Source organism: Dryobates pubescens, chromosome 18 (genome assembly GCF_014839835.1).
Source record: "Dryobates pubescens isolate bDryPub1 chromosome 18, bDryPub1.pri, whole genome shotgun sequence".
NCBI lineage: Eukaryota > Metazoa > Chordata > Aves > Piciformes > Picidae > Dryobates > Dryobates pubescens.
In genome coordinates, this window is record NC_071629.1 from 2,490,602 (window position 1) to 2,505,494 (window position 14,893).

Consider the following 14,893-nt stretch of genomic DNA (forward strand, 5'->3'; position numbering starts at 1 on the left):
CAGAAGATTATGGAGAAATGAACCATTTTATGATAATGCTGAAGTGCACAACTGTGTCTCCTGAACATTAAATGAAGAGTCCTTTAACTTTATAAAAGTGATTCAGTTTCACAAATGTAAGTTACTGAAGTCATCATTAGGTTTCACTTTAACTGGAAGATACACAGATTTACCCAGGAATGTTCTACTGTCTGAAAGACAGCATAAGGAGTTGGCATATCATGAGAAGGCAAAGCTTACCCCTAGAGAAATGCATGCTTTAGAATAAGGTACAAGGTACATAGAAGCAAATAAAACTACGTGATTAAAGAATTCCTTAAATGCTTTAGGATTCAAATCAGGTTTTTCCCCACTTTTATCTAGCCAAGTGAATGCTCTTTCTCTCTAAATAATTATATGTTTAGCCTGGAGGAGAGGAGGCTCAGGGGAGACCTTATTGCTCTCTACAACTACCTGAAGAGTGGTTGCAGCCAGGTGGGGGGTGGTCTCTTCTCTCAAGCAATCAGCACCAGAACAAGATGACACAGTCTCAAGCTGCACCAGGGGAAGTTTAGGCTGGAGGTGAAGAGAAAGTTCTTCACTGAGAGAGTCCTTAGCCATTGGAATGTGCTGCCCAGGGAGGTGGTGGAGTCACCATCCCTGGAGGTGTTCAAGAGGGGATTGGATGTGGCACTTGGTGCCGTGGTCTAGTCATGAGGTTTGTGGTGACAGGTTGGACTTGATCTTTGAGGTCTCTTCCAACCTTGGTGATTCTGTGATTCTATACTGCTTAATGACTTCCTAGCTTTTAATTTGACTAAATATTTTGTTTTATTTTGTGGCTTGTTGCTTCTTGGTTTTATCAATTAATAAATGAAAGTGTAAATTCCTTCCCCCTCCCCAAACCCTCAGATTCATTAAGATGTAAGTACCTGGGGCCATAAAGACCTGACATTGGAGACAGAATGAAAACATCTTGAAGTGCAGAGTTCTCCATTTTGGAGGATATGCCCATTGTACTTGTTGGTGTTGTAGAACTGCTTGTTGGACTGGTTGGAATTACAGGCTGTGAAAAAAGAAGAAGAAAGCACATGGAGAATAAATTCATGTTTTCTGTGCTACAAGTAACAGTGAAGTCAATGTGCATAATTTTAGGATTCTTGCCCTCTTGTTTTCCTTTTCTTCTTTTCCCCCAGATTATTGAAGGTTCTTCCCAAAAGATATCAACTGAAACACTGTTTGACTGAAGAATTCAAGGCTGGTATGAAAGAAACCAATAAAAGACCAGGGAAATTAATTGAAAAGCCATCTCAAGGGAAAATCTGAGACTTGGAATCAAAAGATGAGTTTTAACCAATGTAGAAAATCAATTATGTGGGGAGGAAGGACTTACACTATTAAATGCCATTAACACAAAAGTTAATTACAGAACTCTTCAATACTTTCATTGAATGAAATTGTTTTAACCATAAGGTTGGTATTCAATAGAAGATTCATTAAGACATTGTTTAGATATTTTAAAGAAGAGAGCATTTGTGGCTGAAATCACAGCCATGATGATGACATTCAAGGCTCCCTCCAATGTGATGTAATCTATGAGCCTGTCTGCTGATACTAATATAGGTTCTGTGATGACCAGCAATGAAATTTAAATTAACCTAAGGAATACATTAGAAGGATTAATAAAGTGCAGAGGTCTGTAAGCTGTGAAGAGTAATTATAATATTTTTCTGAATGTAAGGCATTTTGTCTTCTGGAAATAAGCACTGATATTATTTTTATGAGACTCAACAAGTGAAGGCAATTCTAACTACCAAGAAGGGCTGCTCCTCTACCAGAATATTGGTCTGCATATGGCTCCAAATGGTAGCACTCTTCTGCACTTACTGTTAAGCCTCTAATAATCTGTTCTAGGTTTCTTTTGTATTATCAATATACCTAAGGGGGACCTTAGAGCTGCTTTCCAATACCCAAAGGGAGCCTACAGGAAGGCTGGAGAGGGACTTTCCATAAGGGTGTCTAGCAATAGGACAAGGTGGGGATGGCTATAGGGTTGTTTTCTAAAACACTAATGAATTGTAGTGTGCTCTGTACTTGTGATTAGACTATGTGCACCCAGTGCAAGGTAGGTGCATTCAGTACCCAGGTGAAATACTGAATAAAGCAAAACAAATGATTTATCTTTGTGATTTATATTCCTATTTATATCTCTTAGCCAGTTATTTCAGTTCCTTTCATCGTGACATCCAGTTTTTTCTTTACTGTGATTTCATACTGTCACAGAATGGTTTGGGTTGGAAGGCACCTCCAAAGGTGCAAGCCCTCCACAGGATTTCCACATTATTTGGAATTACAGGCATGTTATTCAATTGCTACATTCTTTAAATCTGCATTTTATTTCCAAGTAGGATACCTTATACTTGCTCCTCTCTCATTTTGTTACATTTTTAGAGCTTTTATTCCAGTTCTCCAAACTAGAATTTCCATATTCTTAATTACTAGCTGAGACTCCATTTGTAGGTTCTCCTGGTTTATGGGACAAAACAACACCTACCCCCTATGCATTGAAAACTACCTGATACTTCCTTTGTCTGGTGGTGAACTATTACCAGCTCTTTGGTAAGTGAGGCAATTTTCCACCTATTCAATCTCAGTTTCACCTAGTCCATAATTCTTGATGCCATGCTTATGAGAATGCCAGAAGAAAAGGTATTAATATCAGAGGAAGATATACTGGTTCTCTCCTATCTAGCAGGTGAGCAGACTGCTCACATAAGAGCACTAAATCTGTTTAATGATTTCTTCATAATAAATTCATGTTGTTTTTACTCATCTGTTACCTTCCAAGTGCTCACAGACTGTTTGTGCGTATTAAGTGACTGACTTTCAAGTTCCTGGCTCTTTCATTTCCCTTTTCTGAAGAGGAGCATCATACATACTGTTTTTCTAACCTTACTGTAGTTCATTCATCTCTCAACTATCACAATAAATATGTGTGAAAAATAATAGTCAAAGAATTCTCTCCCCCCGCCCCCACAAAGCACCAGCTCTTATTCTTGCCTTTTTCATTGGCAATGCTGTAAGAGCTCATTCACTGAGTTTAGAGAAATATGTGCTTTTGAAGTTCCTTTTCCCTATATAAAGGGTTTAAGTCTTCAAGAATATGCACTGTTCTCAGATAAGCTGTCTCCTGCCTTTTCCCTCTCAGCTTTATTTATTGTCTCCATTGTCTAACAAGTGCCCCTCTTCAATGCTTTACAAAGATTTGTCAGCCATTATGTCTCTGGAGCAGTTCCTGTTTCTACCTCTCTCAAAGGATGCCCCCCAAACAAATAAACCACTTTGGGTGATTCTGCTACTTGCTCACAAGAAACCTTAACTCATCTGGCCTGGGAGACTTCAAGGCAGGAAAAAGAGCACCCACTTTCTCCTCTTTATCATCACTCAGAAAGTTCCAGCAAATAATAATTCTTCTACCATCTGGAGCTGAGAATGAAGGCAGCAAAGTTGTGCACCTTCACTCGGAGCTCCAGAGCTGGCTGTGATATGAGAGGTGGAGTTTCAGGGGGTATCTGCAAAATAGCACAGGGCTCTTATCAACTATTTAATGTTATTAACTCCCTGGTTAACAGGAGCATTCAATCATTCAATGATTTCAGTATTGTACCAAAGCTTTTAAAAAGGTAATTTTAATGAACAGTAAATATCACCCCAACCAGGACTGCCAATAAACAGACAGAGTCTACTCTTTAAGTCTTATATCTTGATTTCCATAAGATTATTCCAAGTGGAGCAATCCCACACTGTGTGGGAGTGACCCACACTATGTGGGTGTACAAGGGAATGTTTGACACACTGTGTGCAGATACAGGCACAGGTGAAAACAATCCCAAGGAAAACATATTTATTTACAGAGCACTACTTAAAAAGTGACACTTGAGGTATCTGCTGGTGCTGTTATTGCTGAAATAGCTAATTACCACTAAAACGCTTAAGTAATGCTGAAATACCAGGCTAAAAATGAAAGACAAACGGTAAATTCAATACTCATCAGAAATAATAAGCAATTGTTTGCCAAACATAAAGGTGCAAACTGTTTCAGAAACAAAATACATTGCTGTGATTCTGAGTTTTGCAAATATTTGGGATAATTAAATATTGTGCCTCTGGAAAAGTGCAGTTCAAAACAACAACCAGAACCCTGGTGCAGCCTGTGAAAACCAGCAGACAAGGTGCAGTAAGGTGGTAAAAGACAGTGGTACAGCAATGAGAGGCTCGAACATGGACACCCCTTACCTTTTGAGGGGGTCTGAAGGTTAAGGACAGCCTACTTAGTCCTTGCTTTCTGCCTTGAATGAATAAACTCAATCCCCAGAATTCCCCTGGTGGGTGAATTCACAGGAAACTCAGAGGTGTCACTCTTCTACATGGATTGCCTGCGGCAAGGGAAAACGGGGCTTTGCAAATCTGTATCACCTTCTAAATGCCTACAGCCTGTAATTTTTGTCAGAGGAGGTTAAATCGGGTCACTGATAGAGATGACTAATTGGACAAGCTGCTATTCAGAAAAATTAAATGTTCAGCAAGACAAATACTACAGACAATAAGAAAGAGAATGCTCGGCATTGCTGAGTGTTTCTCCCATACTGTTCAACTGGTAGAGCTGTGCTGTAGAGCAGCAGGTGTGTGCACAGTGTTTGCAAGGCCTGTGGATTTTCACTTTTTGAAACTTAACATGTGTACCTTTTCTGATGCATAAATAATAGTTTTTGTCCTCAGAGCAAGAGAACACAATGAAATACATACAAATACTACAGAAATAATTCAAGCAGGAGTGGCATGAAGATGAAATGCCTTCACCATCTCCTTTGATGCAAGACGTCCAAGAGAGCAGAACACAACTTTCTTACTTGCTACATTTTCTCTGAGGTTTTCCTTCCCCAAGATATTTCTCACTGAGATGGTGAAATAAATGAACAGCATAATTTCAGACTTCAGCTGAGAAATTCTATCAAGACACAGTACCTGAACTGTGAACTAACTGGAGCGGGATAGAAGTGCTAAACACCAACTTGCTGTTTTCCTTTCTTTGCTCTACTGTCATCTGCTCTCCTAAAGCTAAATAATTTCTCTCTTTTATGAAGCAACATTTCTCCAAATTCACATGGTTTTCAGAATCTGAAATGAGCTACTTAGCTAGAATTATTCTGAAGATACTTGTAAAGCTGCAAAGCAGGACATGGATTTTCTAATACCTTAGAATTATTATGAAGTTGTCACTGTTGACGTAGGTAAGCTTTACTGCTCCTATCACCTGACAGCTTCTGTGTCTCAAGCTAAATTATCAAAGGTTTAATGCTCAGGATCAGGAAGCTGTAACAGGATAGAAGATTACAATGAGAAGATCTCTTCAGGTAGAAAAAAAATTTAAATGTTGTATTTTCTTTAAATGAAGTTGCTGTGTGCTCACTTTTATAAAACACAGAGCACTGTTTGCCGTTGCAGATGAAAGAATGATTTCATATTGTGGGGGAAGATAATCACAGAGTTTAAGCAATGAAAATGCTCTTCTAATATCACATAATGCCAACGAGACAAAGTGAGAAGATGCTCTGACTGACATGTTGTCTCACTGAAAGAGAGCTGTAGCAGAGAACTTGGGCATATGTTAACATTCTGCTGTTGTTAATTAAGCATCAAGGGAAACTATATACAGCAAAGGAATACCACAGTGAGTACAAGAGAGACATTTTATGATGGTTTGGATGTTCAGTCTCATTAATAATTCATAAATTAACTGTGGAGAATTTGTTAAAAAATTTAATCATTGTGGAAAAAATATTAATAATGTCTAAAAGTACCTTAAGCAATAATAGAAAACATGACAACATGTATTTAAAATGATTCCTACTATGCACCTGACAAATCTTATTTATGGCCACTGAATTTCTTGTCCTGAAATCCTGCTTCTTTCAGTCCTTCCCTAATTAGGAACTCCTTCATTTATTTATTTGTTTTTCATTTTATTTGCTTTACCAGCACTAAATCAGAATGGAAAACAATTGCTCTGCATGTGGTGCTTTCATGGTGTGTTACATATATCCATATCTGTATCCATATTCTTCTCTGTGGAGCTGCTTTCCAGCGGGTCAGTCCCTAACCTGTACTGCTGCAGGGGGGGTTATTCCTGCCCAGTGCAGGACTCTACACTTGCCCTTGTTGAACACACGATGCAATACACCACCTCCATACACCTCATATCCCTTTTTGTGATAGTGTGACATTTGCCAGCTTGCTTTCAATTTTGAGCTACTTGAACTGAGAATTTTTTCTATAGATTTTTGGTGATTCCCTATCCTACATGTGTGCACCTGATGACTTCTGTCTAAGTACAAAGCCTTCTGTCTACACTGAATGTACCCTGCTTATTTCTGAAGGCCTGTCAACAGCCTCTGACAGCCCCTGTTCTGTAAGGTCCAAACTAATGCAGTAGTGGTAGAAGCCCCTAGAAGACAAATAAACAAACCAAGAAGCCTTCCTATCAATCCAACAAATTAAACTGATCTAGAGTGTCTAAAAAATGCCAAAGTCAAGGGCGAGGACACTCTGTAGCCAAGAATAGGGAGAGGGAAGTGAGATCACTGCTTCCCAGCAGCATCAAGCTGTTATGTCAGCTGTCCAGGAAACACAAGCTTTAGTGTCATCTTGAAATTTAACATGCCAGTTCCAAGTCATTAATGGCAATAACAAATTATACTAGATCCAGGTGAGAACTGTAGGAAACAGACAAAACCCAAAATCTGTGCTTGAAATGTATCCAGGTTCTTGCGCTTGCCTCTGTGGCATGAAGAATAAAGAAGACCTAAAGTGAGTTTTCAACAACTTACTGCAAAATCTGCTGTTAAGAAGTATCACAGGAAATGCTCTTTCCCTTTTCCAAAACAATTTATATTTTTAAACAAATCCCTCACAATGCTATACACAGCAGAAACATATCCTAGTGAGGATGACACTGAAAGCACCCTAGTAGCATCGCTGCTGCCACGGGCAGGAACACCTCCCACTAGACCAGGGTGCTCAAGGGCCTGTCCAGCCTGGTCCTGAACACCTCCAGGGATCATGTGATCTCAACAAAACAGCTCTCTGAAGCTTCCACATTATGAAAGAGCATAAGATTATAGGGCATTATACAGTATTAAACATGCATAGCTACTATCTTACTCAGAACCCCTTCCTTAAATAATGGCACTTGAGTTCAGTCTCTTTGCAGAGAGTAGGTTTTGTAATGAAGTGTAGGTTTCCCCTACACCTGTAGGATGATGTAGGAAGAACCAGCTGTGATGTCCACAAATTAGCTTTTTGGGTTTTTTTGGTATTGACAGGTTCTCAAGGAATAGGTGTGCAGAAAACAGCAGCAGTTATATTAGCATTGCTCCCAAGAAACTCAGACTCGTTGAGAGATGTGGGACAGAAGCAAACTTTTCCTGAAATCTAAGAGGTCTGTCATGCTTGATTACAAGCAAGTAGTTTTGACAGCCTGGGAAATAATGGAAAGGGAGGCAACACTGCCTCTGCCAAAGCAGTCTACTGAACTTTAGCCTGCCTTGTTCTTCACCAACACATTCTGAACATGTTCTTTCCTTCCACGAATTCCTGTGGCTCCCAACTTCACCACAGAAATGAAAGAAACCAGTCTCTGTTTCACAAACACTAGTGCCACACATACTTGGCTCAGCCCCCCGTTTCAAAGCAATCGTGGATGTTTTAGAGACTCTCATTCCTCACTCCAGAAGGAAAAAAAAAAAGTGTTTTCTCTTGCAAAGAATAAAGCATTTACACCAGCACTTCAACAGTCTCCTTACCTGAAGTGCAAGAGGCTTCCACCTCACGTTCTTCAGAAGGGCAGGAGCAGAAACCAGGGTGTTCTGAGGACGTTTTTTCAAGGTTAAAATCACTCCGTTCGGGTCTTCCCGCAATGCATTTACCAGGTTCTTTAACTGCCAGCCAACCTAAGGAAAAAAAATAAGAAATCCATAATTGAATTTTGAAAGCTTTCCATTTAACTTTAAATGTGCAGGAAGTCTTCTATTAACCAAAAAGCTCTTTTACAGCCTACTCTTTGCAAACATAAGCAGTTTTTATAAACTGTGTCTGATTACTTCTGTTGGACTGAAACGCTGCTGCTGAAGCTGGATTTTTTTTTCCTTAGCTACATTTCTCAGCAAAATAAGGCATCAGTGAACACCCTCTCTCTCTTTTAATAATTTATGAGCTCACTGTACATTTTAAATCAAATAATGAGGACTAGAAGTCATGAAATTGTTTCAGTCTGGATCCCGAGTGGAAGCAGTCACTGCTGTGGAGGAAGAGAGACTGCTGTAACAACATGTGTAACATGTATGCCACAGCTTTAAGATCCTAACTGAAGATAAATGATCTTTTACTTGATTTATCTATACAGCTCCTGGACACAGCTGAGTAATTCAAGGTATTATAAAGAGTAAACACAGCCATAAACCAGAACATCCCCAGTACTAGAGGGATGTTATATGTGCCGCTCACAAAAAGCTACTTAAGAGAGTTTTCTTTGTCTTCTTGATTATCTAACTATGAATTTACCTTTAATTCTTCATACACCAAAACATGGCATTTAAAAAGAAAGTGCTTACACTGTCCTATTATCCTGACTACTTTAAATGGTGCTAAAACTGAATAATAGCACAAATGACAGCACAGAAATATGTTTATGATACAAGTAGTTTCTAATGCATTTAAGAATGGGTAAGAATTTATGTTGCTGAGTTTCTATCCAGATTTCCAAGGGCACACAAGAAAAAAGTAGAAAAAGAAAAGGGTATTAAACCAGTGAGAGATGTAAATTCAGAGCTAAAAGTGAAACTGATAAAAATTCACATTTTTCTAAACCTCAACCAATCTTTCTTCCAAGTTACAGCACTGAAATCAGTGCAATTGTGATAGTTTAAGTAAGAGAATAAATTTGGCTCCATTTAGCAGTCCTTTTGCCCTTCCTATGTGCAGCTGATGTATTAACTTGTTCACCATGAATAAAAGAAATCCCTACCAGTTACCACTTCACAGTGAATTATCATTAAAGTTGGCTTGCCCTATTTCCTGAGCAGCATTATTATTGAAGAAGTTCCTTTAATACTGCAGTCTCAAAAAAGGTATCTTGTGTAACATCCACATCAGTACTGACAGATGGATCTATGTTGCAATGCTTATAGATTTGTTGCCATTCCCTTCTGAAACCTCTTTTTTTTTGTTTGTCAGTATGCTTGTGACCTGGTATAGATAACCAGGCTTACACCACAGGTTTGGAAATTCCTCTCTCTCCCACTGGAGTCAGGAAAATGGGATGACTAAAGCAGAGTCAGTCACTCACAACTAACCTTAGCCCTGGGTCCCAAGGGCTAAACTCCACTTAGCCTCATCTTGTTATTTTCAGGATGTATACCAAGGATCTTGCTGAAGTCATTCAAATCACAAGAACAAGCCTACCTAGAAAGGAATTGCTGGAAAGAGTAACCACTTGTTACTGGCTCACATTCAGCTCTGGGACACAGCAAGGCAGTTGTAGGTATTTGTAGGGAAGACAGGAGGATTTCCTAGCCTTATTTGCATGTTCTCCTGTTCACACAATATTTCTAGACTTGCCACTCAAGGAAAGTGGACAGGTGCAGGACAGACTCTCCGCTTTCCCTTTTAGATATTGCATCTATTAAAACCCCATTACTTAAGTGAGTCACACTGCTGGTTACTCCCTACCCGCAGTTCTGAGAGCAAAGCATCCTGGATCCAATCCTGCATGGAATATTTTCTGAAAAAGTCACCTTCTTTCACAGCAAAGCTGAGCCCCCAGCACCAATAAAAGTGCCTCCATCTTCTGTTCCGAACATGGCAGGGTTTTATGGTAGTAATAAATGACCACAGTAAAAACCTGCCATAACTGTTAGAACTACCACAAGTCTTAAGCCCACATCTCAGGCAGAACTACTGAACAGGAATTGGAATGCTGTGTTGGTAGAGACACAACCTCACAGAAGCCAAACTGCAGCAGCCTTGAAGTGAACATTTAAGAGTGAAAAGCTCAGGGAATACAAGAGCAGTAATGGCCAAGTATACGCAAGCATTAAGGGCTGTTATATTCGCTCTGCTTTATGACTACATTTGACCTGTTGGAGTTCACTGTAAGACTTTAATCATGCTTGCTCTCCTGACCAAAGTGAGTATTCCCACTGCTATTCAAAAACTAGAGAAAAAAGAAAATTGAGGTGCTCAGAACCAGAGCAGTCTACAGTTGTCATTATATTAAATCAAGTTAGTGTGTAATGACTTCCTCTTAGAGGAAGAAGGAAAATGATAAAGTCAGTCTCAAAGAGGTTTAAATTGCAATCCCTTTTTAAGGGCTGGAGAGAAGTTAAGATATAACCTGTAAGGTTCTAGTTTGTCTCCACAGTGAGCCAAAAGCAGGATCCCAAGGGTGAACATTTGTCTTGGGCAGGACTGCAATGTGTTGTAATTCTACCAAGGTTTTTAATAGCTTTTTAATGTTCTATTCTACTCTCCGTGCTGCTGCTCCATTGAAAACTTTCTAAAAATGCACTGGCCACAGGAAAGCAGAAAATGGTTGTAATTATGAACAGGCCACAGGCAAACAAACAGAAATATGTCAGCTTGCACTCCAAACTAACTCTTCTAGTTTCTGCTTTGCTTAGAAAATGATAGAGGCTATGCATCGTGTTTTCTACTCGGTTACAGAATGAAAAGGAACTCTCTTTGATTGTTATTGATTGCTATAGCTTTGAGAACGCTGAAACCTTTACAATGCGATGAGCTCCTTTTAGAAAAGAGTGATAAATAATTAAGTTGGTGATAAATTATTCCAATGAGAGCCTTAATGACAAAACCATTAAATACCAAGATCTATTACAGAGAGCAGTCCACAGTCATTACTAGTAGGCAATGATAAAATGCTCTTAGGAATTTGGACTTGTTATTATAAATTGTATTACTAAAAATATCTGTCGAAAAATAGAAGTCATTAGAGTGGGTTAAAATCTTAGTTAAAAACTGGTCCTTGGGAAAGATTCTGACATTCATTCCTTAAGAATCATTCTCTAATAGCAATTAGCAGTTTCTAGATGTGGTAAGATCTATTCAACAAAAGAGTTTTAGTACAGGCATTCATTCAGTCAGGTTCTACTATTTCACTCAGTAATAAAAATTAACCTTAAAAGGAGACTGATGAAGGAAAAAACCAGACTAATGTAGTACTTGAAAAAATTTTCCTGAGTAAATTACATTGGAGCAATCAGGATACTCATTACATTCAAATCAATGAATTCAAGAGGACATTATTATGCCATCTTTGCACAGCACAGTAAAGCTGCACTCATAGTACACTGTTGTCGGCTAAACGTATCGAAATGTTGAAATGCAGTGTAGAGGTTTTTATCTCTTCATAAACTAGGCCTACAAAACCTAGAGTGTGGAAATCCAAACTCCTGCACTCCTACTTCAGAACTCCAAGGACATACAAGTCACTTTAAAAAGAAGACTTCTAAAAGTATTCATCCATACAATACCAAATATCTTTACCATACAACTATAATGCTTTAAATGGAACAGAACAGAACAGAACAGAACAGAACAGAATAGAATAGAATAGAATAAACCAGGTTGGAAGAGACCTTTGAGATCATCAAGTCCAACCTATCATCCAACACTATCTAATCAATGAAACCATGGCACCAAGCACTCCATCAAGTCTCTTCCTAAATATCCACAAAGCTGCAGTAATTTGATATACCTAAACCTGATAATTTTGTAGCTGGGAGTGTATAACTAATATGCTCAGGAAAGCATAACTTTCATTAACTGACAGGAAACTGGTCTGCTTCCTAGCTCTCTGATAGCTTCTTTAGAGACTCCCTATCCTGACTTTGTTCCCTCTCATTTAGCAGATCATACATACATTTGTTATGGTAGAAATGAAGAAGACAGCTCAGAGGGACTAGGAGTGCCTAGTGGATAGGATACCCATGGTCCTTTCCCTGGGTTTTCCTAAAGATTCTGGGAATAAAGCAGCAATATGGTTCCTCAGTTCCTTCACTGCCTTCCTTATCAAACCCTTAATATCTGCCAGGACTCCGAAGAATGAGCATGTTTTAAGAAATACAAAATCACAGAGTGCCCCTCACAGAAGGGAGGTGGGATACACCTTGGGAGACTGGTGCTTCATATGTCAGCACTAATGGTACCCAGGATGGTAGCTAAATGGGAGTTTAAGAACCACCATGTCTGGCATTTGATCTAGAAACCAACTGTGCCAAATATTTCCTGTATAGTTAGAACATACCACCTGAAAACAAGGAATTCTGTTTTGACTGCACTAACCCTTACATGAACCAGGACAGATGTTTCCCCTCAAGGCTTTTTGGATACATAAGCAAAGCCATCTGGATACCCCTTCCACCTCAAGAGTATGACCTCTCTTCATATTTGCACTGAGAAAAAGAAGGCTTCTCTAAACTCAGCTTTTGTAAGGGAAACAGACTCTCACACCTTGGTATTGTAAGTCTGTAATTCCCTTTGCCTCGTTAGGGAATTAATCAAGGGAACTGGTTTGATTAACATGGAAATCAGAAATAATTATTAGACAAAAGTGTGCTGGGAGATCATAAGACTACTGTCACTCTATAGGAAGCTCAGCATTAACACCTGTAGCTGGTTCACTCTTCTTAGTCGCCTAACTAACAATAACTGATAATAGAAACCCAAATGTTCTCTCATTATCTTGCAGAGTTATTTTCATTAACTAGCGGAGAGGTACAGCAATATCTGCCACTGGAAGGCATCCATTACCCAGCCTTTTTGAAAGGCAGAAGAATCCTGGGAATAACTAACATGTGGCAATTTGTTGGAAAACAGAATAACATCTTTGGGGGGAAGAAGTTGTAATTCTCATGGCATCTTTTGTCTTTGCTTTTCCTACTTGTATTTCACAACACAAAATCAGCAGAAAAACAGATGGTGTGACCTGGCACTACATTTACAGATTTACCTCCATCTAAAATGAGCTCTCATTAAGACTCACATCTACAATTCAACAAACACGCACCTAGGATGTTATTTCAATAAATATCTTACCACCAGTAATTTAGCTCTGAAATTATTTCATCGTGCCAGGGTTCTTGACGCACTTAAATTGACAATGAACAGTATGGAAGGGCATCAGGCTGCTGATTTACAATCACAGAATGGTCTGGGTGGGAAAGGACCTTTAAAGGTCACCTAGTCCAACCCCCCTGCAATCAGCAGGGTCATCTTCAACTAGAGCAGGTTTCTCAGAGTCCCATCCATTCTGAACTGGAATGTTCCCAGGGACAGAGGATCTACTACCTCTCTGGGCAACCCAGGCCAGTGTCTCCCAATTCTCATTGTAAAAAATTTCTTCCCTCTATCTGTCTGAATCTCCCTCTTTTCATTCTAAACCATCACCCCTTGTGCTGTCACAACAGGCTCTACTGAAAATTCTGGCCCCATCTTTCTTACAAGCCTCCTGTAAGTACTGAAAGTTTCACATTCTTCATTCCAAAGAATAACCATATCCAGTAGGAAAACACAACTACAGTGGTTAAAAACAACAGCTGCTTGGAGATAACACAGCAGACATGTTGCACACGAAAGCAAAGCTGTCACAACTGAAAGAGCCCTTCTAGGCTACTCCATCCATTTGCTTAGTCTCCTGTGTAGCTGCAGGCAATAGTAACATAATAATTTCCATCAGCTCTTCAAACATCATCCTAGACAGACCTCTTAAATCCTGTGTCTTAAGAAAGAGGAATTCTGTCTCAGACCTACCTGGCTGGGTTAAACAAATGGAAATCCTTACAAAAATTCTCTTTGCATGAGACAGATGATCCATTCTCTTTTTACCCATTACATTTACTTTAATGTTCATATGTAACTTCACACCTTTGATGACTGTAAATGACCTCAACATCACACAGTATTTCAGACAAGATATTATCAATGTCAAGGCAATGGCATTAAAAATCTATGTCTCCTAGAAACCTGTTCCTGATTAATTCCAAGTTCATCTGTGCCATTTTCAGTCACATCACCTCTATGGCACTCAGTTGATTTGGGATTAATTACTACATTCTGGCTTTTGGAGTCTTGCCAGTTGCTCCTGAGTAACATCTCGCTTTCATCAGGAATTACTCTAAGTGTTATTACTGCTCTCTGTCCTTTTGAATGACCTTCAAATCATAAAAAAGCCCCCAAACTCAAGAATTTTTCATTTTTCTCCAGTCCCAGTTTGTCCCACTTTATCAAACACTTTTCTGTACAGAAGCAAGTGAAATATTTTACAGGCAGCTGGATCAATACTTGTTTGGATCTGCAATATATCTCATCTGGAAAATCATCAAAGGTAGAACATTAACACAATTTAATTTTCATAAATTTAGGCTGAATTTCACCTAACATCATTTTTCTTCATGTCTTCAGTTATCCTTTCCCCTCTAAATCACCTACTTGTGAAGTATTAACTACCAAGTTCTGCCTTCTTACATCACAGAATGTTAGGGGTTGGAAGGCATCTTGAAGGATCACCCAGTCCAACCCCCCTGTCAGAGCAGGATCACCTAGAGTAGGTCACACAGGAATGCTTGCAGGCACGTGTTTGGAATACCTCCAGAGAAGGAGACTCTACAACCACTCTGGGCAGCCTGCTCCAGGGCTCTGGCACACAGTGAAAAAGTCTTTTCTTATGTTCACATGGAACCTCCTCTGCTCCAGCTTGCACCTGTTGCCCCTTATCCTGTCATTGCATATCTCTGAGCAGAGCCTGGCTCTGTCCTCACAATACTCACCCTTCATACCTTCA

General features: G+C 39.3%; 1 protein-coding gene across 1 annotated transcript in view; it reads right to left on the reverse strand.

Moving 5' to 3' along the window:
* Window positions 1-14,893, reverse strand: part of LOC128898093 (connector enhancer of kinase suppressor of ras 2-like) — a 193,134-nt gene that overhangs the window by 52,239 nt on the left and 126,002 nt on the right. The window contains exons 9-10 of the mRNA XM_054169610.1: window positions 7,842-7,988; window positions 912-1,045 (exon numbers count right to left, since the gene is read on the reverse strand). Of these exons, the coding sequence (XP_054025585.1) occupies window positions 912-1,045; window positions 7,842-7,988 (281 nt within the window). The remainder of the gene's footprint in view (window positions 1-911; window positions 1,046-7,841; window positions 7,989-14,893) is intronic.